The following is a 26,586-nucleotide window of genomic DNA, read 5'->3' as shown; positions in this document are numbered from 1 at the left end:
AAGCAGAGAGAGTCAATTATCATATGGTTTCACTTATTTGTGGAGCATAACAAATAGCATGGAGGACATGGGGAGTTAGAGAGGAGAAGGGAGTTGGGGTAAATTGGAAGGGGAGGTGAATCATGAGAGACTATGGACTCTGAAAAACAATCTGAAGGGTTTGAAGTGGCGGGGGTGTGGGAAGTTGGGGTACCAGGTGGTGGGTATTATAGAGGGCACGGATTGCATGGAGCACTGGGTGTGGTGAAAAAATAATCAATACTGTTTTCTGAAAATAAATAAATTGAAAAAATTTAAAAAAATGAGTAAGTTGGGAATTATTTATGATTGATTGAATCATATAGCTTGTTAAAAACAAGATAAAATTAAAATGCTTAGCACAGTAGTAAGTCGGGAAGGGGTATATGGAGTGAAAGTGGTCTTGGAAAATAGAGGTTTTAGCTAACTTTTGACTTTAATTAAATAATTCCTAAGGTAACCCCTCAAGAAATACATACAGAGAGGTTCGCAAACTAATAAAGGAGGAAAATGGAACAGGAAAAATTAAACAGTCCAAAATAAATCAAAAATTGAGGAAGAGAGGGGGTACCTGGGTGACTCAGTGGGTTAAATGTCTGCCTTTGGTTCATTTCATGATTCTGTGCTCCTGGGACCAAGCCCAGCAGGGAGCCTGCTTCTCCCCATCTTTCTGTTCCCCCTCCCCCACGGCTCATGTGCTCTCTCTCAAATAAATAAATAAAATCTTAAAGAAAGAATTGAGGAAGACAGGGAACAAAAATACTAGGACAGATGAAGCAAACAGAAAACCCAAAATATGATAAGCACAAATCCAAACATATCAGTATGCATGATAAAGTAAGTGAGCTAAATGTTTTGGTTAAAAGACAAAGATTGGATTGTCAGAGGTAAATAAGAATCCAAAATCTGACTGTATTCTATTTATGAGACTCATATTAAAACCCTAAAGGTATACAAAAGTCATAGAAAAAAGGATGGGTAAAGATACATCATGCAAATTCTATATCAAAGGAAAACAGAGTCTTTTAATTTTAATATGAGGCAGATGAGGTTTTTTTTTTTTTTTTAGGCAAAAAACATTTTTTAGGAAGAAAGAAGGTTAATTCTTACTGATAAAAGTTTCACTTTACAGGGAAGATATAACAACTTAAAATATGTATGCATTTAATAACCCAGCTTCAAGATAGAACCATAAGGAGAAACAGACCATGCCATAATCATAGTGGGAGATATTTTTATACACTACCATCTCAGTAATTGCTAGAACAGGCAGACAAAAATAAGCAAGGATGTAGAATATTTGGACTGCACAATGAACTTTCTCTACCTGATGGATATATGCAGAGTATTGTACCCTACAACCGCAGAAGACACCTTTTCAAGTGAATAAGGAACATTTTCAACATGCTGGGCCAAAAGAAAATTACAATAAATTTCAAAGCATTGAGCAAGCTGTGTATGTTCTCTTAAGTGTAATACAATTGAGCTAAAATTTGATGGCATGAAGATAACTAGAAATTAAGAACTATGCTTCTTATTAACCTTTGAGTCAAAGAAGAAATCAAATTTGAAATTAGAAAATATTTAAAACCAAATAATAAGGAAAATTCTACATATTAAAGCAGTTCTTGAAGGAAATGAAGTCTTCATTGAATATATTGGAAAGGAAAATAGGTTGAAAATTCCATCTTAAGAAGTTAGAAAAGTGTAAAACATGTAGGACGGAGGATGTAATTAAGATAAGATGCAGGATTACTTGAAATAGAAAACATCAATGAAGGAGAAGAGACCAATGAGCTAAAAGTTGGTTCTTTGAAAAGACTAATTAAATTGAGGACCTTTGGCAAGGCTAATATAGTAACAGATGAGAGAAAGCACAAATCACCACTTTTAAGGAAAGAAAAAGGTAACATAAGTGCAGGTGATATAGACCCTTAAAATATAATGGCATAGCACACACGACTTTATGCCAAAAAATTTGAAAATTTAGATAAGGGAAATTTTTAGAAAACTATAACTTACCAAAACCAATTTGAGAAACAGAAAACCTGAGTAGTCGCACAGCCAGTAAAAAAATTAAGTCAGTCATGAAAAATTTTGACCTCAAATGGCCTCATTGGTAAATTCTACCAACCCTATCAGGAGTAAGTAACTTCAATCTTATCCAAAGACTGGGTATAGAGGAAGAGGACTTTTTCTCACCTCTTTTTATGGAAATTAGTGCAACCTTGATAGCTAGTTGCTAACACCTGGCAAGTGCAATGTAGGAAGGAAAATTATAGACCAAATATTACTCATCAATAAGGATGCAAAAATTTTAAGCAAATTATAAGAAAACTGAAACTTCCATTGTATAGAAAAATGTATCATAATCAAGTTACGTTCATCCAAGGAAAACAATGTTAATTTTACAGCAGAAAATCAATTAATATAATGCACCACTTCAATGCATTAAAGGACAAAAATCATTTGATTATCTTAATACATGGAGGACAGTTGTCTGATAAAATTAAATATCCATTCCTGATAAATATACTTAAAAGAGAACTTCCTAAACCCATAAAAGTTTTGTTCTTTATCTTTAAAAAAAAATAAACATTATACTTGGTGAAATATTGAAAGCAATCTCTTTGAGATCAGGAAAACAGCAAGGATGTCTGCTATTAACACTTTCTTTCAACAGTATACGGGTCATCTTAATCATCACAATAGTGTAGTTAAAAGAACCAAATGGAGAGGATGTGGAGAAAGGGAACCCTCTTACATTGTTGGTGGGAATGCAAGTTGGTGCAGCCACTTTGGAGAACAGTGTGGAGATTCCTCAAGAAATTAAAAATAGAGCTTCCCTATGACCCTGCAATTGCACTACTGGGTATTTACCCCAAAGATACAGATGTAGTGAAAAGAAGGGCCATCTGTACCCAATGTTTATAGCAGCAATGGCCACGGTCGCCAAACTGTGGAAAGAACCAAGATGCCCTTCGACAGACGAATGGATAAGGAAGATGTGGTCCATATACACTATGGAGTATTATGCCTCCATCAGAAAGGATGAATACCCAACTTTTGTAGCAACATGGACAGGACTGGAAGAGATTCTGCTGAGTGAAATAAGTCAAGCAGAGAGAGTCAATTATCATATGGTTTCACTTATTTGTGGAGCATAACAAATAGCATGGAGGACAAGGGGAGATGGAGAGGAGAAGGGAGTTGAGGGAAATTGGAAGGGGAGGAGAACCATGAGAGACTATGGACTCTGAAAAACAATCTGAGAGTTTTGAAGGGGCGGGGAGTGGGAGGTTGGGGGAACCAGGTGGCGGGTATTAGGGAGGGCACAAATTGCATGGAACACTGGGTGTGGTGCAAAAACAATGAATACTGTTATGCTGAAAAGAAATAAAAAATTAAAAGAAAAAAAAGAAAAAAAAAAGAACCAAATGGTATAAGCACTAGAAAAAAAGAAACAAAACTCATTATTTGCATATGATATGATTGTGTTAAAAAATTTGAAAGACTGTATAGATAAATCGGAATTAATGAGAAATTTCTGGATACAAAAGTACTATGTAGCAAAATGTTAATAAAAAACACTCAGAAAAAGACATTTAAAAAGAGATTTCATTTATAATAGCATAATGAACTAGAGAATATCTAGGAATAAATCTAACAAAAGATGGAGAAAATTCCTAATGGAAAAAAATTATAAAACTCTAGGGAGAGATTATACAACTATTGAAAGGTTGAAAAAAATGGAAAGTGTGCTGTTTTCATAGGTCTGAAGACTACATAATGTAAAGGTTGCATTTCTTCCTAAATTGATGTATAAATTATTACAGTCCCAATAGAAAGGAACAACAGTTTTGTGTGTATGTGGGGATGTAATTTGGCAAGTTGATTCTAAAATGAATACAGAGGTGCAGGGGCTAAGATATTCTTGAAGAAATAAGACGGGGTGGGTGACTTGCCTTATAGACACAGACATGCTCAAGGCAACTGCAGGACTTAAGACATGTGGTATTGCTAAAAGGATAGACCAGTGGATGCATGGAGCCAGGATATCAGTGATGGGAAGGGAGGCAATGCTACTTTGAAGGGAGCAAAAAGCAAAAAGGAAGACACAGCATTTTCATTTCTTCCTTCTGTCCTTATTTTCCTCCTTTCTTTCAATCAACAAGTGTTTACTGAGTTCCTACTATGTGATGGACATTGTGATAGAATAGTAGACAAGGAAACCCTGGTTTTTGTCTCACAGATGATTGCAAACTGTGTAAAACAGATTAATTTGCTGGGAGAATCCAACCTAAAATAATGTGGTCAGGAAGAACCTCTCTGAGGATGTGATGTGTGGGTTGAGCCAGGAGAAATGAGAATGAATGATCTAAGTAAAGACAGGGGAAATCATCCTGGGCTGAGGGAGTGAATGTGCAAAGGACCGGAGGCAGGAATAGTTCTGTTAAGTGTGAGGAGAGGGAGAGGAAGTCTCTTTGGCTGGAGTGAAGTGGGCAAAAGGAGATTGTTTGCAGAGGTAAGCAAGTCTTGATTTTGCCAACCTTGGAGACCATCAAAAGGACTCTGGATTTTGTCCTCAGAGCAATGGGAGACCACTGAAGACTTACTTGTAAGCAACAAAAGATGATAATACTAGGATAAACTGTGTGTCTGTGGTTGGCCAAGGGAGGTATATGGGAACTCTGTGTGCTGTCTGTTCAATTTTTATGAACAATCTGAAACTGTTCTAAGAAATAAAGTCTATTAATAAAAATGATGAAACTGATGATATGGGTTGTGTGAATTTTCTATGGTAATGTCCACAGCTCAGGGTTAGGCGCAACAGAGGGAATATTGGGTTTCAGCTTCAATATTTGATAGGGTTTTGCCAAATACAAAAATGTGAAGGGCTAGAGCCAAAAGGTGGTTGAGTTTCTTTAAAGTGTATCATAATATTGATAGACCATGTTATCAATCACTTAATGAGGAATGGGAAGGTGGTGGAGGAGGAGGACTAATGGCTCCCAGAAAAGCATGGGGGTGGTAGCCGTGGTTAGGGAATGGTGAGATGAGCAGCGTGTCAGGATCAGGAAGGTGGGACCAGAGAGGCAAGTCCCTGGAGAATTCTGTAGGCCAAGGCTATGGAATAAACCTGCCTATTTGTAGTTGTTTGAGAATATAGGCTTCATGGAGTCAGCAAAATAAGCACGTAGATTTGAAAACACCAAGCTTGTATTTCCCCAAGTGTGCCAAAAGTGTTCATATTGTAGTAGAAAACTAACTTCAGGCCCTCCAAGGGCATAGGGAGTATGGACTCTTGCTCCCTCAATGTTTGTGCATGGGGGATCTGACATGGACCATTAATGGGTACCTGCCTCTTGACATCATTTTCTAGGTACTTAGAGAAATCTGTCTTCTAAAAATCCATTTTTCTAAAAAATCTGTCCTTCTAAATCACTAAAAAAATTGTTTTAATTCCTAACTTCTCAAGTTTCCACATTATGAGTACAGGGCTCTGTAGGCCCACTATGCCCTTCTTTCCATAGGACAATGAAAGACGTCATTTCAGACAGATGTCACCAACTGGTGGTATATGACACAAATGTGTCCCAGGATATGCTTCATTTGACTTTTAGAGTGCCTTTTAAAAAACTGGATTAGTAGCCCACATTAAAGTATCGATTTCTTGTTTCTTATGAAAAGCTGTAGACTAGGACAATAATGGATAGGGACACTTCCTTGGCATAAATCTCCGTGACTCCTATGTAAATGCCCCTCCCTGGAGTCAAGCATTGTGTTGGGTCTGCCTACCTGTGTATGTGGGACAACTATTCAGTGCCAAGATCTCTTGCTTGGCCATCTTTATATCATCATCTGCTTGATTCCTGCAGGCCTTTGAGTTTGCCATCCCAGTGCAGATAAACCAAGCCGGGGAGCTCAGTGCTGCTTTGGTGGCTGGCCCCAAGCAGACCTTCTGGCCTAGAAGTGGATGTTGTGAGATTGCTGGACATTCTCTCTTTCACTCTGTCCTCTCTCTCTCCAAAGATGGACACTGGACCTGGTTGGCTCTAAGAGAATACTGAGGATGTAATTAGCCCATCCTAACATGCCATGGTATGTCAAGGGGTTAGCTCTGTGCCTGACACATTATCAGTGCTCAAGAAACAGTAGCTGCTATGATTATCACTGTTATTGTTATTTGATAAGAGAGCAAGAGGGTACAGTTGAGGGGGACCAGGCCCAGAGTTGAGAAGTCATACCCCACTTTTGAGTAAATAAAAAGGACCGAGTCTTCAGCTTCCTGGAACCATGCCCTGCCTCCTCCACACAGGGACAGGAGAGAAAGAGATTGCTGGCTGCTGAGGTCCCCGAATGACAGCATCTGTTCCCAGAGGTGTGGCTCCATGAATGTGGAGGGAGTCTCCCCAAGTCGCCAAGAGAGAACATTACCAAGCGGAAGGTCCGCAGCACTGACAGGCTCCCCTTCTTGGCCGCACCCAACTCTATCAGGCTCACAGTGACAATGATGCAGTCAAAGATGTTCCACCTCTTCTGGAAGTAGTAGTAGGGGTCAAAGGCAATGATTTTGAAGACCATTTCAGCAGTAAAAAACACAGTAAAGACCTGTGGTTGGAAAGAAGAATCCATCTCAGTAGAGTCTGTGGAGTTAGGGGACAATCACAAGTAGGGCAACAGGGAAATGTCTAGTTTAAAATAAAATAACAAATTACTTGACTTTGTTTTCACTTAGGTTCCTAATACTCTGTGGGCTCTTGAATGACTGCGGATGGAAACACTCAATGTGACAGCACAGAGAGACTCTGGACCAGTGTTCAGGAGCTATGCATTAGAACCCAGGCTTTAGTGTTTTCATGTGAATGGTGGTAGAGGAGGAAGATCGTTAGGATAATAATTATTACATAATTATCTAAATGAGAAGTCAATCTGGTTCAGTTAGTTAAAATCTGGGATTGTGGGGCAACACAGACCCAGAGAAAAATCCAACTTAGCCATGTCCCAGCTTGTGAAAGCAGACAGAGTCAATTTCCTCATCTGTATAGTGGGCATAAAATGAGAAAATGCATACACAATTCTCAGCAAAGGTCCTGGCCAATATTACCTCATTAATAAATAATAGCCGTTAAACTAGAGCAATAATAATAAGTTCTAAAAGTCTTTCAGCTCCGGGTATCTTTAGTTGTAAAAAGGGCAGGGTTCTGACACTGAGAAAGGTCAAGCCCAGGCTCAGGTCGTGGGAAAAGCAGTAGGAAAGGGAGATAAGTAGGGAAGAAGGATCGGGTGCTATTCTCTCATTTGCTCTTAGCAATGTCTATCACTGGCCTGGGAAAGAGGTGGTTGCATTGCCTTTACACAGAAGGAAAGGCTGGGAGTTTAAGTGATCCGCCTGATACCACGGACTGCAACTCTCTAATTCAAAGCGCATGAACTGAGTGCATTTTGCAGACAAGTGAGGCGTGGTGGGGTGGGCTGAGGTCCTGTGTCCTACTGGGACTGGGTCAATGGGCTCCATCCTCATGGGCTGTGCCATCTTGGGCAAGATACTCAATCTCTCTTAGTCTCAGTACCTTCTTTGGGGCTGTGAGGGTGGTGATAGCCTCACAGCATTGTTGTGTTGTAGAGATAACACTGACAAAGCACCAAACTCTGCCTGCCTTTCTTGCTTTCTTTTTAAAACATGTCACAATGCTCTGTCCCAATGGTGAAGACCTTTTTCATTTCTTGTTACAGTTCTCCAGCTGCAAAATGAGAGTGTGGGCTCTGAGGTCTCTTCTGAAAGACCTTCTGTGGTTTGTGCTGACTTCTCGGAAATAGGATTTTCCTTCTCTTTCCACTTCCCCTCTTCATATCAACTTTAAAGTAGAATGTGGCCTCTCAACCCAGGTGCTGCCAAAATATAATGGCTAGCTATGATGGTTCTATAGCATCCCAGAACCTGCTGGAATCCTTTTCACATCACTGGATTCTGGGAGAAGGAGAGCTTTCTAAGGAAGAGTAGTCACATTTTCCAGAGACTTCCTTTCTACTTAAGTCTGCAGCCCACGAGGAGTTGGAGGAGCGGGATGATCCTGGCAGACCAAATAGGCTACCTCTAGTGGGGTAGACATTGCAGTAAACATGGAGGCAGGATCCTGAGCTTGTTACCTTCTGCTTACTGTGTAGTGAAGTCCAGTATGGATTTTATCTTGTTAAAAGCAAATAATACTAAAAAGAAATAATGAAGGACAACTCAAAGTAACATCCTGTCCAAACCAGATACAAAAGGAAAGTTCTGACTCCCTAGTGCTTTGGTTACAACAGCAACCACATTTCTATGTTCCCTCCCTCCCATTGCCTTCCTCGCTCCTCCCCCACTCTGTCTGCCCTTAAATGATGCCACTGAAAAATCCACCACCATTGTGTTTTGCAGTCATAAAAGCAATAGAACTAGGAGGAAACTTTGCAAGTCCATAGGCTGTCTTTAGATGTGAAAGTGACATTTATCCTAACTCCAATGGAGATGCAGCTGTGATCCAGAGAATTCAAGCGCCTGACCTAAGTTCTATAAACAGGGAGCTAGCTGCCTTTTGGTCAGGACTTTCCAGGTCCGTTTCCCTGTGCTGGTTCATCTGAAAGAAATTTGCACCAGCTCAGCCTGGCTCTCCAGGCTTGACTTCCTCTCTCAGTGCCACCACATCTCCAACACCTCCCATCTCTCCATCAACATCCATTGAATGAAGACATGCTGCCACCCCATCCAAAGCCCCCCACCACGACAGCTGGGCAAAGGCTGGCAGCACACTCACAATGTTGCCTATCTGGAGCATGGCTTCGAAGGCGGCACTCATTCCGTGGTGCTCCATGGCCATGAAGACTGTGTTCACCACAATGCACAAGGTGATGGTGAGCTCTGCAAAAGGGTCTGTCACAATCCCAAAGAGAAGTGTCTTGAGCTTCACCCACATGGGGCAGCACTCCCAGATCAAATACTTCTGAGCCAAAGTGGTCAAGCAGGGTGGGCACCTCCGTTCGGATTCCTCCAATTCTGTATCACAGGTGTGGTCAATGACAGCTGTCAGGCATGTATCCTCTTATGCTGGGAGCCCCTGGTCATCCCCTAAACCTTGTCAATACTAATACCACTGGCAGTTTCTGCCCCAAAACCCTGCTCATGACCTTTGCCTATTTTCTGAACTCCTTCATTCCAGGAAGTGCAGTCCAATCTCTGTCCCCATTCAGTCCCCCAAAGCATGGACCCTACACTTTTTAATTGCCCAACCCCCAAGTCATGTTCTTAGTTCTCCATTTACCTGGCTTAGATTTCATGTCCAGCCATCTATAAACCCCCTTGCAGACACCCTTAGTTCTCTTGCCCTTCTCCACTCCTCTCTTTCCCTGAACATGCAGATTCTTCTGCATCTATACCAACCAGGTAAACCTGGTTAGAAAAACTATACAACCATGCTGACTGGTCCCACTAGCAAGTTATGAGTCCCAGTTTGTCACAGTCCAGAAATCCTGCCATGTTTCTCCATTTCAGTCTACTCCCTCAGTCTTCCAGGCTAACATTTCTCACTTCCCCACTATCCTCCAACCTTCCCCTATCTACTTTCTCGTTGTTGACCAGCATCTTTTGATTTCCCTCAGAATATAAAATCACTCACAAAAGAACTTCCCCTTCTTCTTTTCACTGAGTTTCCAAGGAATCTACAAGTTTATCACCATGTTCTGTACCTTATTCAGCACACGAGCTCACTCTACTCCTATTTGTGTACCTGCTCAAGGCCTGTGTCATCCCCTTTCTCTGCCCTCCAGACTATTCTTATCAGCACGTGAACATGCTTTAAGTGTATCTCCACTTTTCAAAAGATAACCCTGGGACCTTTGTAATTCTTCATCTACTGTCCCCTTAGCAACAAAATTCCTTGTAAGAGTTTTCTACATTTAACTTTCTCTAATATCTCACTTCTGTTTCCTCCCTGACCCCTGGAATCAGGCTTTTTACCTCTTCCACATTCAAATAATCAATTTCTAGTTATCCCCTTACTCTGCTCTCACAGCATTTGACAGAATTTGTAATGTTCTCCTCGAAATCCCTTCCAGGACATCATAACCTCTTGGTTTTTCTCCCTTGTCAGTGACTTCTTCTCAACTTCAGTTCCTGTCTCTCCCTTTCCTGCCTCTGAATGTTGGAGATCTCAAGCATTCTCTCCTTGATATTTCTTTTTTCCCCTCTCTAGGTAATCTCCCTGAGCCCCATGGTCTTAAAAAAACCATCGCTATGTTATCTGCCACCAGATTATATGTTGAGTTTCTGATCTTTTCCTTAAGCAACAGGCTCATCTCTAGCTGCTTCCATTAAAGCTCCATGTGGATGTGCAACTGGGCCACTTCAACAGAGGGCAACTATAGAGTTCTATCTATAAATGCTCCTGTAAGATACACACTCTGCAGATATGCCAGCCCACGTGGCAAGGAAAGATTCTGTCCATTGATTATATTACTACTACTATTACTACTAGAAACAACTGATAAAATCCATTTTGAAAAACAGTGAGTTTGATTTACCTACAGAAATGTTAAAAAAAAAAAACACAACTTCATATATATGTGACCTGTGTGAGTGTGTGTGTGTGTGTGTGTGTGTGAATGCATGGAATGTAGCAAGAAGGATACATGAGAAACTGAGAGTGCACTGGGACACTGGGGAGCATCAAGTCTCTTTAGTATGAGACAGACATAGTTTTCTTTGTATATGCATCTGTAGTATTTGAATTTTTTTGCTATATATATTTTTCAAAAGAAAGGAACTTATAGAAGTAATATATGCTCCCAAATTTTGCTAAGTTTCATTTTCCTATACATAAATAAAAAATTATGTGTAGTCAAATTTATCCGTGTTGTTCTTTATGTTAACTTGTTTTCATGCCTTGCATTATAAGCCATTCTCATCATAAGATTTAAAAAACACCTATTCACATTTTCTCCTAGTTCTCTTGTAGCTTTACCTTTCCCTTAAAATTTTAGTGCATTTGGGGTTTATTTTCAGTAAGGATTAAGATATTAATCCAGTTTATTTTTTCCAACCTCTGGTTATTTATAAAAATGCTGTTTATTATATAATATCTAATTTTCCAAAGGATTTGAAATTTCATTTTTGTCATAAATTATTTCCATCTATGCCCATATACTTTCATATGCAAGTGTCCATTTCTGTTCCATAGATCAAACTATTTTCACTACCACATTGTTGTAATGATTTATAATCTTTGTAAGCCTTTAAAATCTTCCAAACATTCTGTCAAATAAAGTAAAAAAAAAAAACTGAGAAAAAGTAAAGTAAAAAGTAAAGTAAAAAAAAACTGCGTCATATCATAGACAAAATGCTCATTTCATTAACATGTACGAACTTTTAAAAATCAATGAGAAAAAGACCAAACCAATAGAAAAATGATTAGTTTCTAAAAGGAAAATTCAAATGGTTTATAAATATTTGAAAAGATGTCCAATAATACTCAAAATGAAAGAAATGCAAAATAAAGCTATACTAAAATATTATTTCACGGATCAGATTTGCTAAGATAAGACAGTTTGATAATTATGTTTTGGAGGATGTGGGTTGAAAGACAGTATCATCCATTGCTCGGGTGGGTGCCAGTTGATATAGTTATACAGAGCATCCCTTGTTCAAAACTAAAAATGCTTACCCCCATGACAGAGCAATTTCACTTTGAAGCATTGAACCTATAGTGCATGTAGAAGGTGTTGTAGTGACCATAGAATTTACTTCCCATCAAGAAGGGAATGGCTAATTAAATTATGGCACTTCTATATAACGTAATACTAACAGTTATTGGAAAATGTAAGAGTACTTACCTGGAATGATTTTCAGGATATATTCATTAAAAAAATTATGACACAGAATAGCATATGTGATATGCTACCATTTTCAAGGGAGAAGAAAGACTATATATTTTTAATTGAGCATAACAAAATATTTTTGGGAGGAAACACAAGACAACAGGTTTGGACATTTTTTCTGGAAAGGAGAGGTAGGTAGACAGAAATAATTCTCTTTTTTAAAATATGCCCTTTAGTGTGTTTTAAATCTTGTATAACATATTGCCCATTCAAACAAAAAATGTTCTAAATAAAAATTTGATAAACAGATTTTATTTAAATAATGGAGCAAAGAAAGTGTTACTCTTTCCACTTCCAGGAATCAATGAAAGCATCCAGGAGACTGAGAAATAGAAATGCAAATTCTTGGCAATGATTTTGTGGATTTGATACCAAAAGCAAAGTCCACTAAAGCAAAAGTAAAGACACAAGATGACATCAACTAAAAAGCTTCTGCGAAGGAAACCATCAACAAAAGGAAAAGGCAACTTATGGAATGAGAGAAAATTGCAAGCCATTCATCTGATAAGGAGTTAATATTCAAAATATATAAATAGCTCCTACATATCAGTAACAAAAAATCCCCCAAATAATTTGATTTTAAGTGGGCAGAGGAACTAAGTAGACATTTTCTTTTCCAAAGAAGATGTACAAATGGCCAACAGATACATGAAAAGATGCTTATATCAGAAATCAGCAGGGAAATGCAATTAAAAAAGCAATGAGATACCACCTCACACCTGATGAGGGAGCAGGAGGCTGGCTGAGGACAAAGCAAGAGCTGGCGCCTTGCACCCCCCCCCTTCCATCCGCTCCCCTCCATATGTGTAGCATTCCTCAGGCACCCCTGACTGCCATAAAAGGATAAATAGTTAACTTGCTGAGATCACAATCCTGCAAGACAGGAGTCTCCCTTGGTTTGCAAATGTCCTTGAGATTACAACAAAGAAGTTACCTTATCAATAGCCCAATTTCCAAAGACACAGATCTCAGTTCCTCAAGCCCTAATGTCACCCTCCCCTCCATAAAAAACTGAAGGAGGCGGAGGTAGAAGGAAAAGTAAATAAAGTTAAATTTCTTCTAAACCTAAATCTCATGAACAAGGATGCTTGATAGCAGGAATGTGACATTCCACCAGGAGACTCTCAATTGTCTTTACTTGATAGTAACCAAGCCTTCAATATCCTGATAGTATTCTTTGCCCCAATAGCCCTTCTGGACACCCCTTTGTCCTCACCTACCCAACTCCTGTGTATATAACCAACCACTCCTCACAACCCGGGGCAGCAGCTCTTCCTGCCCACGGGTCCTGTCCCCGTGCTTTAATAAACCACCATTTTGCACCAAAGATGTCTTAAGAATTCTTTCTTTAGTCGTCAGCTCCGAACCTCACCCCACCAAACCTGACTTAGGTTCTGGGACTTCATCACACCTGATAAAATGGCTATCATCAAGAAGATTAAGAGACAATAAGCATTGGCAAGGATGTGGAGAAAAGGGAACCCTGGTGTACTGCTGGTGGGGATGTAAATTAGTGCAGCCACTGTGGAAAACAGTATGGAGATTCCTCAAAACATTAAAAATAGAACTTCTATGTTAGTTCCAAAGGAAATGAAATCAGTATCTCAAAGAGACATCTGTTCTCCCCATGTTTATTGATGCACTATTCACAATAGCCAAGATATGGAACAATCTAAGTGTCCATCAATAGATGGATGGATATAGAAGATGTGAGACACACCCACCCGCCCATACACCCTCCTCACAACACGGGAATATTATTCAGCCACAAGAAAAGAAGGAAATATTGGTGTTTACCCTTAAACTTGAGGACATTATGCCAAGTGAAGTCAGTCAGACAGAACAAGGTAAATACTGATGTTACACAGTATCACTTCTACGTGGAATATTAAAAAAAAGAGATGAACGTGTGAGGTGTGAGGGATGTATTCATAACCTAGATAGGGAAAGTCTTTCACAATGTATACATGTATCAAATCATCACAATGTACACTTTCAATATTTTACAGTTCTGTCAATTATACCTCAAAAACTGAAAAAAATCTTCCAAAATAATGATAACATAAAAAAAGGATGTGCTGCCCCTCTACTTCCAGAAACCACTAAAGGCATCAAACCTGAGAGACAGAAATGCAAACTCTAATGAAACTAGAAAACATTTGTAAAAATCAAATCATAAGTTATGTGCAAAGGCTAGCAAATACAGGACAGGTCAATCAGAGTACAGGAGAATGCTCCGAAAGGACACTTGGAATGACAGCAATATAAACTGGCAAAGTAGGTTTTCTAAAGCAGTTCGCACACCCTGGAGACAAAATCAACGATCTCTAGCTGAAACAAAAGCAAGCACTTCCCTGGACCTATTCTGGCACTAAAAAGCACAGGAAGCCGTGTTGCATTAAAAATCTTGCAGATGGGCCATTGTGTCAGGATGCGCATGTCTGTGAGGCAAGACAGGAAATAACTCTGCCTTGTAAACAGCCTTAACTGTTGCTGATCTTGAATGTCTGGGGAGACCCAGAGTCTAAGCGAATCATACACTTGCTAGCTTGGAACATGATCACAGCTCTTTCCCTGAAAGACTCCTACAGAAATTTAAGCCAGAAAGAACATCCTTCCCTTCCTTTGGCTACAATTAAAGATGCCATTTCTCCTATTAACATTCTTCACTTGGGCATCCTTTCCTGTCGCTTCAGGAATCTATTGAATATTCTCTCTTTCCTTTATCTTCAGTCTTTCCCATTGTCACAGATCCTCTCCATTAGCATGTAAATATACTTTTTAAATACTCCATACAAGAAAATAAATAAACAATGCTACTTACACCCTGGTGATGTTTTACTATCTCCTCCCTTTGGCAGGCAAACTTTTGAAAACGTTGTCTATAAACAGTATATCCTTCTCCTCCCACCACATCTCCCTTCTTCAACCTCCTCCCATACCCTGCAAATCCTCACTTCTTAGATCACCGAAGACATCCCTATAACCAAAGCCCCTGGACTCTTTTCAGACTTAATCTTATTTGATTTTTCTACAGCATCTTTTGCTGCTTTTGACTTGTCTATTCTTCCTGAAGGAATTCAGACCCCAGGTCTGTGTTGTATTCTTCTGGGTCTTCTCCTATTTCTGGACATTCCTTCTCAGCTTCATCTGCTGAATTTGTCTCTTCTGCTCAATCACTAAACATTATAGTTTTCTTAGAAATCTGTCCCAGGTCTTCTCTTCTTACTCAATTCTTGTGTCATCTTATCCACTTGCACCTTTGCAAAATTGTCTACATTCAAACAGCTTTTAAATATGTATTTCTAGGTCATCTTCATCTTCTAAGTTCTAGACCCATTTATTGCAAATCTGACTTCCTCCTGGAAATTCTTACCTGAATGCCCCAAGGGCACCTGAAACCTGCTATATCCCAGACTCAACTCATGATCTTCCCTCTCATCTTTCCCCAGTGAATCTGAAGGAGCAGGAGGCTGGCTGAGGACAAAGCAAAAGCTGGCGCCTTGCACCCCCCCCCTTCCATCCGCTCCCCTCCATATGTGTAGCATTCCTCAGGCACCCCTGACTGCCATAAAACGATAAATAGTTAACTTGCAGAGATCACAGTCCTGCAAGGTAGGAGTCTCCCCTGGTTTGCAAATATCCTTGAGATTTACAACAAAGAAGTTACCTTATCAATAGCCCTAATGTCACCCTCCCCTCCATGAGAAACGGAAGGAGGCGGAGGTAGAAGGAAAAGTAAATAAAGTTAAATTTCTTTTAAACCTAAATCTCATTAACAGGGATGCTTGATAGCAGGAATGTAACATTCCACCAGGAGACTCCCAATTGTGTTCAAACTATCAATCAATAAGCTCAGCCCCACCCGAAACTTGTTTGTATCTGTCTATAAAAATCCTGCACCGACCCAGCTCTGGACCTCTCGGTGTTATCGGCAACGAGCGCTGCAGAGGTCCAGGTTCAAACCTGCAATAAACGACCCTTGCTGATTGGCTTTGACTCATGTCTCTGGTGGTCTTTTAAGGTGGGGGTAATATTCAATTGGCACTTCAAATCCCACTAAAGTATTCCTTTTACAAGCTGTTGCACCAGTATCCCTTCAGTTGCTTATGCCAGAAACATGAGACCCACCAAGTCCTGAATCTTAGGTCCCTGGGATAGCTCTTAATCCTCCCAATTCCTACCACTCTTACTGTTACCACCACAGAGTCCAGGCACTGCCATCTCTCAGCTGGTTTCCTCCCAACTGGTTTCCTTGCCAACACTCTTCCCCTTTTAATTCCATTCCCTACACGAATTCAGAGTAACCTTTACAAAATGCAAATGTAGCTCCCTTGCCTCCAATCATTTAATGGCACCTTACTGCTCTTAGGATGAAGCCCCAAATCCTTAATTTGGTATAGGAAATTCTGTGGGTTTGGCCCCAGTCCATCTCTCCAGCCTTATTTTGAGCCCCTTTCCTCCTTGCTCTCTGTGCTTCCACCAACCACATCAGGCTTTTTCATTTCTTTAAATACTAAGCTCTCTTCTGCTTCAGAGATTTTGCTGTCCTTTCTGCTTGGAATACTTCCCTAACTCCAGGCTAAACTTACCATATTTCCTTTAGCATCCTGTACTTCTCCTTCGAGACACTCAGCACACTGGTAATAACTTATTCCAAGTCCCTGTCTCCTACTCAGCATGAGGGTAGAGACTGGGCTGTGTTGACTGCTATGCCCCTGCTTCTGGTCTAGTCTGGACAACTGTCCAATCTTAGCTTGTGTGCAAACATTGATGGTTCATGTGCCCTGAGCTCAGTGAATTGCCAAATTCTTATTGGGTTGGGCCAAACTTTCTCAGGCACAATCACTCCCAAAGAGGTGGCCTCTGTAAATTCCAACACAACTTGGACAATGCCAAGTACCCTTCATATATTGTGAGTGTTGTGGGTATAATGTCCGACCAGAGAAGATCAGAAGTCATCTGCACTATGCTCAAGCAACTTTGACCTCTTTGCCCTAATCTGAAGTTGTCTTTACCCAGATTGTCTTAAAAATATCAGTGAGTCTCCTGCTTTTCCTAGTCTATTCTTCCTTGAGAGGAAGTCTGTCCTACCTCAGGACATCTGACCATTCCTTATTCTCTTCCTATCTATCAGTTCAGGTCATTATAATAAGCATCACCCCCAAATGTCACCTTTGTGTGTCACTCTCATTAACCATTCATTCAACAACTGTTTGTTGAATGTCTACTGTATGCCAAGCACTGCTCTTTCAGGTTCTGGAATCTAACCATGAATGGAACAGGTACATCTCTGCCCTCATTTACTACTGAGTAAATAAGAATAGCCAACATCTGCTGAACATTTACTAAGTGCCAGTTGTGGATCTAGACCCTTTACTTATGCTAACTCACTTAATCCTCAAAAAACATTACAAGATAAGTACATTTTCACTATTTTACAGGTGAGGCAATTGAAGCATAGAACAGTTAATGGAGATCCAAAGTTGCACAGCCTACCCTGCATGGCAGAGCCAGGAAACAAACCCAGGCAGTCTAGCTCCAAGGTCTATGTTCTGAACTATCATGCTCTGTTGCTTCTCATCAATTCTGAGACCTCTTTTGTTCTAACCTGGGTTGGGATGTGTTTGGAACACTCTTTTAGTTAATTCTTGTCTCTTTCCTGCAAAATACATTGCATGTGACATTCATCTGTCTGGAACTCTCTCCCCTACTCTCTCTTAAGTCTGAATCCCTTACTTCATTCAGATTTCTGGTCTCCTTAGGGAGAATGGCTTTTTGCATCCACCTTATCTGAAATAGCCCCTCTGTAGTCCTATCATTCCTATCTCCTTCCCTACTTTATTTTTTCCCCTACTTCTTATCATTACCTGAAAATCTATTTTTTTTAAATTTTCTGTATGCTCTGGCTCCCAGAATGTAAATTCCATGTGTACTGGCTTCTATCTTGTTCACCACTGAATTCCCAGCACCAGAATAATGCCAGACATAAAGCAGGTGCTGAATAAATGGTTGTTGAAGAGTAAATAAATGAAAAAAAAAAAAAGAGGAAGAGGAAGCTTGAAAGTTTTGGGAAATAAATGAAGAAGCAAGCTGTTTGTATTTAACATTAACTGTTTGATGGCTAATAGCAAAAAGAAAAAAGAATCCAAGCAACTCACCAGGCCAGCAAAAAATTACAGGCATAGCAGCATGTTAACATCCTATGCAGCCATCAAAAATGCTAGGCATATTCAAATTAAAACCACATTGAGATATCACCTTACACCAGTTAGAATGGTCAAAATTAGCAAGACAGGAAACAACATGTGTTGGAGAGGATGTGGAGAAAGGGGAACCCTCTTACACTATTGGTGGGAATGCAAGTTGGTGCAGCCACTTTGGAGAACAGTGTGGAGATTCCTCAAGAAATTAAAAATAGAACTTCCCTATGACCGTGCAATTGCACTACTGGGTATTGACCCCAAAGATACAGATGTCGTGAAAAGAAGGGCCATCTGTACCCCAATGTTCATAGCAGCAATGGCCACGGTCGCCAAACTGTGGAAAGAACCAAGATGCCCTTCAATGGACGAATGGATAAGAAAGATGTGGTCCATATACACTATGGAGTATTATGCCTCCATCAGAAAGGATGAATACCCAACTTTTGTAGCAACATGGATGGGACTGGAAGAGATTCTGCTGAGTGAAATAAGTCAAGCAGAGAGAGTCAATTATCATATGGTTTCACTTATTTGTGGAGCATAAAATATAGCATGGAGGACAAGGGGAAATGGAGAGGAGAAGGGAGTTGAGGGAAATTGGAAGGGGAGGAGAACCATGAGAGACTATGGTCTCTGAAAAACAATCTGAGGGGTTTGAAGTGGCGGGGGGGGGGGGAGGTTGGGATACCAGGTGGTGGGTATTATAGAGGGCATGGATTGCATGGAGCACTGGGTGTGGTGCAAAAATAATGAATACTGTTATGCTGAAAATAAATAAAAAATAAATTTAAAAAAATGAATAATATACTACATATTCTGCACTTTTTCCACTTTATGTTTCTGAGAATTGCTTATACTGATACATGTTTATTTTGTTTTTCATTTTCACTGCTATAGTGTAAGATTCCATTGTATGAATAAAGTGTTTTTGTTTTTTTTCATTTCTCTGGAAACAAAAACTGGAAAAAATACTATGATATTTTATTTCAGAATAAATTATTCTTAACAGAAAAAAAAATGCTAGGCATACAGACTCTATTACAATGAAAGTGATTTTGGAGGGGCAGGGGATGGGAGGTTGGGTGAGCCTGGTAGTAGGTATTAAGGAGGGCACATATTGCATGGAACACTGGGTGTGGTGCATAAACAATGAATTCTGGAACACTGAAAACAAATTTTAAAAATAAATAAAAATTAAAGAAAAGTGATTTTAAAATAATGATCAATGAGGGAAAATAATGAGAAAGAATATGTACAATATGTACACATGGTTTTTACTGAAATGTGTACACATTTCCCAAAACACAAACTCATGTATGCAAGAAATGTAACTTAAAGGTTCCCCCTCCATAATTGAGTTCAATATATACTGCAAGTCCCCAACCTGGGAATCTTGTTTTAGTTAATTCAATATCTGCTACTACTTCGCTATCTGAAGTTGTGTCTGAGTTCTGGAGGGCCCAGGGTTCACCAACAGTGGACTGCTGAGCTGGTCCTTGATCATTGTCAGGTGTATTTTACAAGTCATTGTAGTTCCCATGTGGTCTCTGATGGGAGAGTCACCAAGATGGCCGTTCCTTCTTTGCCTCTCGCTCACTTCCTTCTCCAGCCCTCCAGCTACTCTCCTGCCATGCAGGCCACAGGGCACTCTCTGGGGCTGCCTCAGGCCCTCTCTACACAAGTGGGTTATCTGCCTGTTCTACTGTACAGTTTCTATGCCATATTGGGTATGTGGGTCTTTTCCCAAGACTTGCCACCCCTGGCTTCACCTAGAAAGTAAGGTATAGATTGGTTCTGTTTTCAAATCCCTCAAACTTTTGTTTTTTCTTATTTTGTTTCATCATGCCCTTCCTCACAGTTAGGATTCAGTCCAGGACTGGAAGGAGAGCACACAGAGAGCCCTTTCTCAGAAACACACCAGCATCCAAGCTTCCTCTCCCTCCCTCAGCCCAGTACATGTTAAATTTGTCTAGGGGAGGCAAGTAACTGGACAGGATGAAGGCCATATTTTCCATACCCCGAGGCAAAATAAAGGGTGGATAAGAAGACAGGCCTTATACTCAGGGTCAGGAGGATGCAGTCATGCTTTTTGGGAACTTGAGTGTCAGGTGGTCGTGAACAAGTGCCACTTTTCCTCCAGCTTCTGTTTTGGTGTAAGCAATCGGAATACAACCCTTAGGAGGCTAAGTGGATTCCCATCTGATTGATGGAGCCCTGAATTAACAAGAATTTAGTTAAATTGACTGATTAATTTACTTAAGTCATCTTCCAATGCTTAGCATAATGGGGGTTTGAGATAAAAATTAAATTATAATCATAAAATTACAACCATGAAAAATGACAGGATAATTTTGCTGTATTTAAAAATCAAGGACTGTAAGTTTTCTTGCATACCTGAGGTAGCTTGAAATTCTCTGGTGCCTGCCAGATCACTTTCTCAAATTTAGTTTTGTGAATGCATATGAAGCAGATGTAAATTTGAACAAGAGATGAAACGAGGGCATTAAAAACTCATTGGATCCTATTGTTTTTGAAAAAGTTGTCCATATTCTTAAAAAAACACACATTGATAAAGGACGATGGGATAAAGGGCATAAAAAGGATACTAAAAGTATTTAGGATCCCAGGACACAGATGGGTGACATCTTTGACACAGGTTTGGAACATCTCCTCTGCTGCTCAAATGCAGACTCACTGTAGCACCATGGATGGATGTTCAAATGAGTGATACTTACCCTCAAGGACAGAGGTCATGATGCTGACAACACTCATTGCCCTTTTGGCTCTGAAAGGTTCATCCAAATATTCTGCTGATAAAAAAGTCTTCTTCTGTCCTGCATCAAATGCCTGCTGGGACACAAACAATCAGGATACTCCCCCAACCTGAAGTCATCAGTGGAAAAGACAGGTCACTCAGCCTCTTACTGGCCAGTCTTTTGTGGTCACAAGTTGCCTGGTGAAGCTATGATCCTCTACAGTTATGCTTTGGGAAATGGGACTGCTTCTCAAACTTGGGATAAGAGCGTAGGCATGAAGATCAGAGTCTATGCTTGTAGCTAACACTATAATCTGGGCTCACCTGAAGCTAGGTGCAAGCAGAGTCTAGGTTTTTAACTAACACTATAACATGGGCTCACCTGAGGCTCTGCAAACTCCTGCCTGAGGACAGGCCCTTGGGCTCCAGAGTGAGAGCTGCAAGAGTGGAGGACCGGGCAGTCATTCCAAGACTTTGTCTCTGCTGTGCATATGGGGTTCACAAAGAATTCCTCTCCAGGACAGGCTTTCTTGACCTCCTTTCTAATAGGCTCATTACTCTCCCAGCATACAACCCAGTTCCAAACTCCACACAGTCCTTTTCTTTCTAAGGAAACATTTGTGTGTCTTGATTCTCCAGTGTTCGTTGTCTGACACAATCCTTTGAGCCTTTCCTCTTCGGGTCTTCACTGGAAGTTACATCTGGGTTCCGTGCCCCTAAGTTTAGTCACACACTACTCTGGATATAGGGAATCCTGCACCCACAGCAGCTGATTCAGCGCTGCACACCCATTCCGAATCCAAATCTGACAAGCATTTATTGAGCACCTCCCATAGATGAAGCTCATAGGTTTACAGTAGAAAGTGCCTTAATACATATAAAGAACATTCAGAAAGTTTTGGATGATGAGAGCTCAACAAGAGATGCTAAAGCTATTGTTATTTGTCAGTTACCTGTGTACCAATGCAGGCACTTTATGATTCTATTTAATCCTTCAGGTACTTAGAAACTTTTTAAATGGGAGACATGGGGGATTGAAGAATTTAAGGGACTTGTTACAGGTGTCTCAGCTGGTAAGTGACACACCTGTCATTGAAACCCACTTCCATGTGACACAGAACAGCCTAAAGAGTTAATCTTGCACTAGCCAAGTAATTTAATTAAAATGAATCAAAAGTCAGAATATCTCAGAGAGTTAGTAATCTAGGGAGAAATTCTTAAATGAGGTGCTTTCTGTACAAGCAGCATCACCCTGGCCCTCCCGTTCTGGTTAGGTTTGTCCAATGCGAGGCACACACAGAAGATCAGAGTCTGGAAGGAGAGAGGAGTAGGCTGTCACCTGGCTTCTTCCTTGCTGAGCTGTGGCTGGGTAGTGGCTGTGATCTTCCACCTGGTTCACAAGTTCTGCTGGGCCACCCAGCTCTTGCTGGTCCTTCCTCTCACCTCTTCAGCCTGAGCATGTAACAGCTCTCCCTTATTGCTCATCTCTAGGTGTTTCCCTGTCCCTCCTTATTCTGAGCCCAGCACACACCTCTGTAAATGCTTCAATAAACTCTCCCCACTTGCCCATTGGAATGGTTCATCTGTGTCTAGCTGGGATCACATGGCATCCAGTCAGAGATGGAGCTAAGGTAACCTGGTAGGACTTATCCAAGTCGCAGAGCCATACATGGTCAGTTTACAAGTCTGTTTGCAACTTCTCTGTGTCCCTGGCTAGACAGAGAGGGCAAATGAAAAACACTAGAAGCATCATTACTGAAACTAAAGGGAGAGTTCAAATTAAATCACAGCTCTCAATTTAATAAGGAGTCCCTGGTTTGCTATTGTACTCTGCCATTATTCTACTAAGAGTGCTTGCCAGTTAGTCGCTGTTGCCTAATTTGTACATTTTGGCAAGTTATTGCTTCTCTGAGTAAAGCAAGGAATACTTTGCCTTTATTAATATCTGTGCAGGGCCCCTACCAGAATTTCACTGGATCCCATGTGCTAAGCCCAGCATAATTTGCACAGAGCTACAGGCAGAAAAAGAACTTTCCATTTTTCTCATATTCATGTCTCTAAAGCAGTGATAGTGAGTGGGGGCAGAGGAATACTGAAAAAAAAAGGGGGGGGATCAATTGGGAAGTAATTTGTATTTATGTACAGCAGAGTAAACCAGAGAACCTGTTTGACCTCAGGTAAACCCAACCCCTCTCTCTGGCTCTCACCTTCCCTGCCTGTAAAATGAGGGTAGCTGGGAAATGTTGGACAGAGTGTTGCCTAAAGGACCCTTCCATGGGTGACACTCAGGGTTTCTTGGCCTCTACGTGGAGGGAAGCCCAAGAGTCTGGAACATTGACAAACTTACCGAGACTTCGATGCCCCCTGGGGCAAGCTCACCAGTGGACATTGTGGAGTGTCGGTCTTCTCCATGTCCTGGCCCAGGGTTAGAGGATTGAGGCAGTGGACTCCTAAGGAGGGGGCCTTGCTGGCCAACACCCCCACCCAGCAGCAGGGAGCCCCGATGACTCTCACGGTCTCCAGGAAAAACTCCATCTTCTGTGACTCCATCAGGGAATGAGGTATCCAGGCAAGGGGCACGGAAATGGAACACACTCCCATGGCTAGCCCGGCGTCTCCCAGAGGTGAGGCCTAGGAAAGACTGGGTATTGCCCCAGAGGAGCAAGAAATAAAGGCAGGCTGGAAGCTCAGCTTGCTGGCAAATCTGGAACCCAATACTTCCTCCACCCACTCCCTTTCCCCTGCCCTTATTCTCATGAACTTTCAGAAGAAACCTAAAGACACAGATCTAAGCATAGTCAAGGTAAACATGGGAAGAGAATGAGGGAGAAGAATATTTTTGACATAGCCTGGGAAAAGGCCAGGAGAGGTGAGAGATTATAGGGTGCTTAAGACCAGCAAAGAGGTCATGACAGCCAAGAATGTCAGAAGACAACCTTGTCACCCAAAGGGATTAGTCTTCACCAGCATGTGCCATGCGGCTGGACAAAGCTGTCTTAAATTCCTTGTTCCACATGTAAAGCTGAAACCTGAGGAGATTATTATGCAAGCCTGGTAAATGGTTGTTGAATGAACAAGTGTATTTTATTGTCTGAAAATTAGGTTCTGCAATTCATTAGATCCAGCATATATAAACCTGAGAGTTTGTGTTGCAAAGGAGACAAGAGCTTTGTAATGTAATGAGTTTCAAGGATCCCTTGAGGCAAACTTTGAAATGGGGAGATTGAAGGGAGAGTTACAGCCTAATTTCCTGGAAGAATAATGCCATTCCTCCAAATCAATAAACATTTTCCATCAAAATCTACCACTGAGGGAACGATGAGGCTTCGAGTTTCCAGAGGAAAGGAGCTAATTCACAGGCCCAGAGCCCCTGGAGATTGGGTTGGGTAGTACCCATAACCACCGTGGGAACTTGGCCATAACAAGTTATCAGTTCTGTCCTGAACCACCTGAAGTATTTCTGAAGATCTACACACTGACTTCCCAGTAAACTCTGATCACACTGCTGAATGTTTCCCCTACCCTTAATTCCTTCTGGTAACAAAACACTGAAGTTGGGACATCTTGTCCACTGGAGTCCTCCTTACTTATTCCCCTATACCACAGAACTGAAGTTTCCTTTCTGGATTATTTGGAGCCCAGTTCTGTTCAGCAACTATCACTATAATCTCAGTATTTTCAACAGGGCACTCTTTTCCTAGAATATATGTCCAAGGATTATGGCACTCATAAAAAAGAAATCCACAAATACTTCCCACTTTTGAAGTAAAGGAGCAGATCAGACAAATCTTTATTAAAAATGGGATGACTGAGTTACTTGCAGTTGGGCACTAAGCAAGCCAATGAAGAAACTAAGAAGATGATTTTGGTCCCATATTGGATATGTAGTGCTTCCCTGGCCACCAGTTAATATTTCAGAATTGACCTATTTGACAAATGGTAGGCAATGACCTCTGAATCTAAAAGCTAGAGTTGCCTTAAAATGCATCACCCAAGCAGACCAGCTGGAGTCCTGTGGTTTCCCTGAAACCCTTGCTGTGTCTCTCCTCATTGCTACCCTTGACCTCTCACTCACAGCTGCTAGTTAGAAAATGGCTTTATGTAAAAACTGCTTATAGTCGCTTTATTACAAGAGCACACCTGGGAAAAGAGGAAGGGGAAGCCCTCTTGAGCAAATTCCAATCCATTAGTGAACAGTAAAGAAGTATCCAAATAGCGCTTCCCTGCCTTTGCACATACATGTTCTCTTTTAGGCCTGGAAAAGACTCATCTTCCCCTCCTCTGCAGTCTTCAATTACTGGAGGAATCCGTACTTACTATTTGATATTCATTTCAAATATCTCCTCCTCCATGAAGCCTTTCCTGATACACCTCCACCCCCATAAGAGAGGGTGCCTCTCCTATCCCCAAAACACCATGTGTGTTTCCCTAATATAGTATGTAGCACATAAGCTGTTTTTCTATTTGTCTCCTCCACCAAGTAGATGTCCTTGGGAAATGGACCACGTTTTAGTCATCTCTTTACACCACTGCACTTAGTATTATTGCATTACCAAGACGAGCTCCTCTTTTGTCCATCTGAAGGTAAATTTATTTGGAGAGATGAGCACATACACACCAATTACTGGACATCCAGGTGCTAATCTATGTGGGGCTGACTGAACGAGGGGAATTAAAGCCCCATGCATAGTATCACTGACATTTCCATGGAAGCTGTGATTCATCCTGGTCAAATCCCCTTTCAAACATCTGATCTGTACTTTGTGCATACCAGGTGCTGCTCAAAAGAGGCAGAGCAAGGAAGGGAAGGGCCCAGAATCTGGTCAATGCTGAGGTGTGTATATCCCTGAGACCAGTGTGCACATGAGCAGGTCTATGTACATATAGGCACACCATAAGTCTGGGGATTGTAGAGACTGTGTTATAAGAAGTAGAACATCCTTCAGATGAGCACAGGAAGAGAGACTGAGAGGGAAGTGAAGGTCAAGAGGAAGTGAAGGTCAAGAGCCATGTTTATCCCCTTTCTCATACTGTTAATGTGGGAGCTGCTCTTCCACAAAGGGGTTATCATCTCTTAGGTCCCTGGAAAGAGCATATTTGGGGTACACAGGACTTTCAAGGGAGAGTGAGGTGGGGGGAGGAAACTTGGTGAGTATAGGGAATCTTGGAGTGGGATGTAGAAGGTTTGGGTGGTGAACGGAATTGTTACAGGGTCTGAAGGGAGGTACTGAAGTTACTCTTAGGCTGGACTGCATCACAGAGATGGGTCTGGAATCCTTCTTTCCAAGGTCAGAAAGAAGCTTATAAATGAGTTCAGCACCTCGGACAGAATTACAGATCAGAAAGTTTTATAAGGAAGCTAACCTTCGATGTCCACAGGTCCTTGGACAACTCAAGGTCAGCATGTCCAATATGGGCTCACCACTTTCCCCTACGAACTTAGGTTCTTCCTCCAGTGTTCCTGCCTTAGAATCACCACCCATCTAACTACACAATTCTGGAAACTGGGAGTCATTTTGAACTCCTATATCCTTTTTCCACATTCTGAAGTTCCAGTCTTATTGTCCCCTACCCCCAATAAAAGTCACAATCTGCTCCCTTTTCACATCCACAATGCCCCTGTCCTAGTTTAGGCCACCATTTGGTGGTGGAGGTGGTTGGTATGTTGTCTGGATTACTATAACATCCGCCTAATCTTTG

The 26,586-nt window shown here is 41.1% G+C and overlaps 1 protein-coding gene across 3 annotated transcripts in view; it reads right to left on the bottom strand.

The window, feature by feature from the left end:
* Positions 1-26,586, bottom strand: part of SCN10A (sodium voltage-gated channel alpha subunit 10) — a 99,599-nt gene that overhangs the window by 33,995 nt on the left and 39,018 nt on the right. For 2 of the 3 annotated variants that reach the window (XM_059387943.1, XM_059387942.1), the window contains exons 11-14: positions 23,234-23,527; positions 20,867-20,978; positions 8,811-9,049; positions 6,457-6,630 (exon numbers count right to left, since the gene is read on the bottom strand). In XM_059387943.1, the coding sequence (XP_059243926.1) occupies positions 6,457-6,630; positions 8,811-9,049; positions 20,867-20,978; positions 23,234-23,527 (819 nt within the window). The remainder of the gene's footprint in view (positions 1-6,456; positions 6,631-8,810; positions 9,050-20,866; positions 20,979-23,233; positions 23,528-26,586) is intronic. The other variant, XM_059387944.1, reaches the window with a different exon arrangement.

Source organism: Mustela nigripes, chromosome 2 (genome assembly GCF_022355385.1).
Source record: "Mustela nigripes isolate SB6536 chromosome 2, MUSNIG.SB6536, whole genome shotgun sequence".
Classification (NCBI taxonomy): domain Eukaryota; kingdom Metazoa; phylum Chordata; class Mammalia; order Carnivora; family Mustelidae; genus Mustela; species Mustela nigripes.
This window is presented reverse-complemented; position numbering and strand designations above follow the sequence as displayed.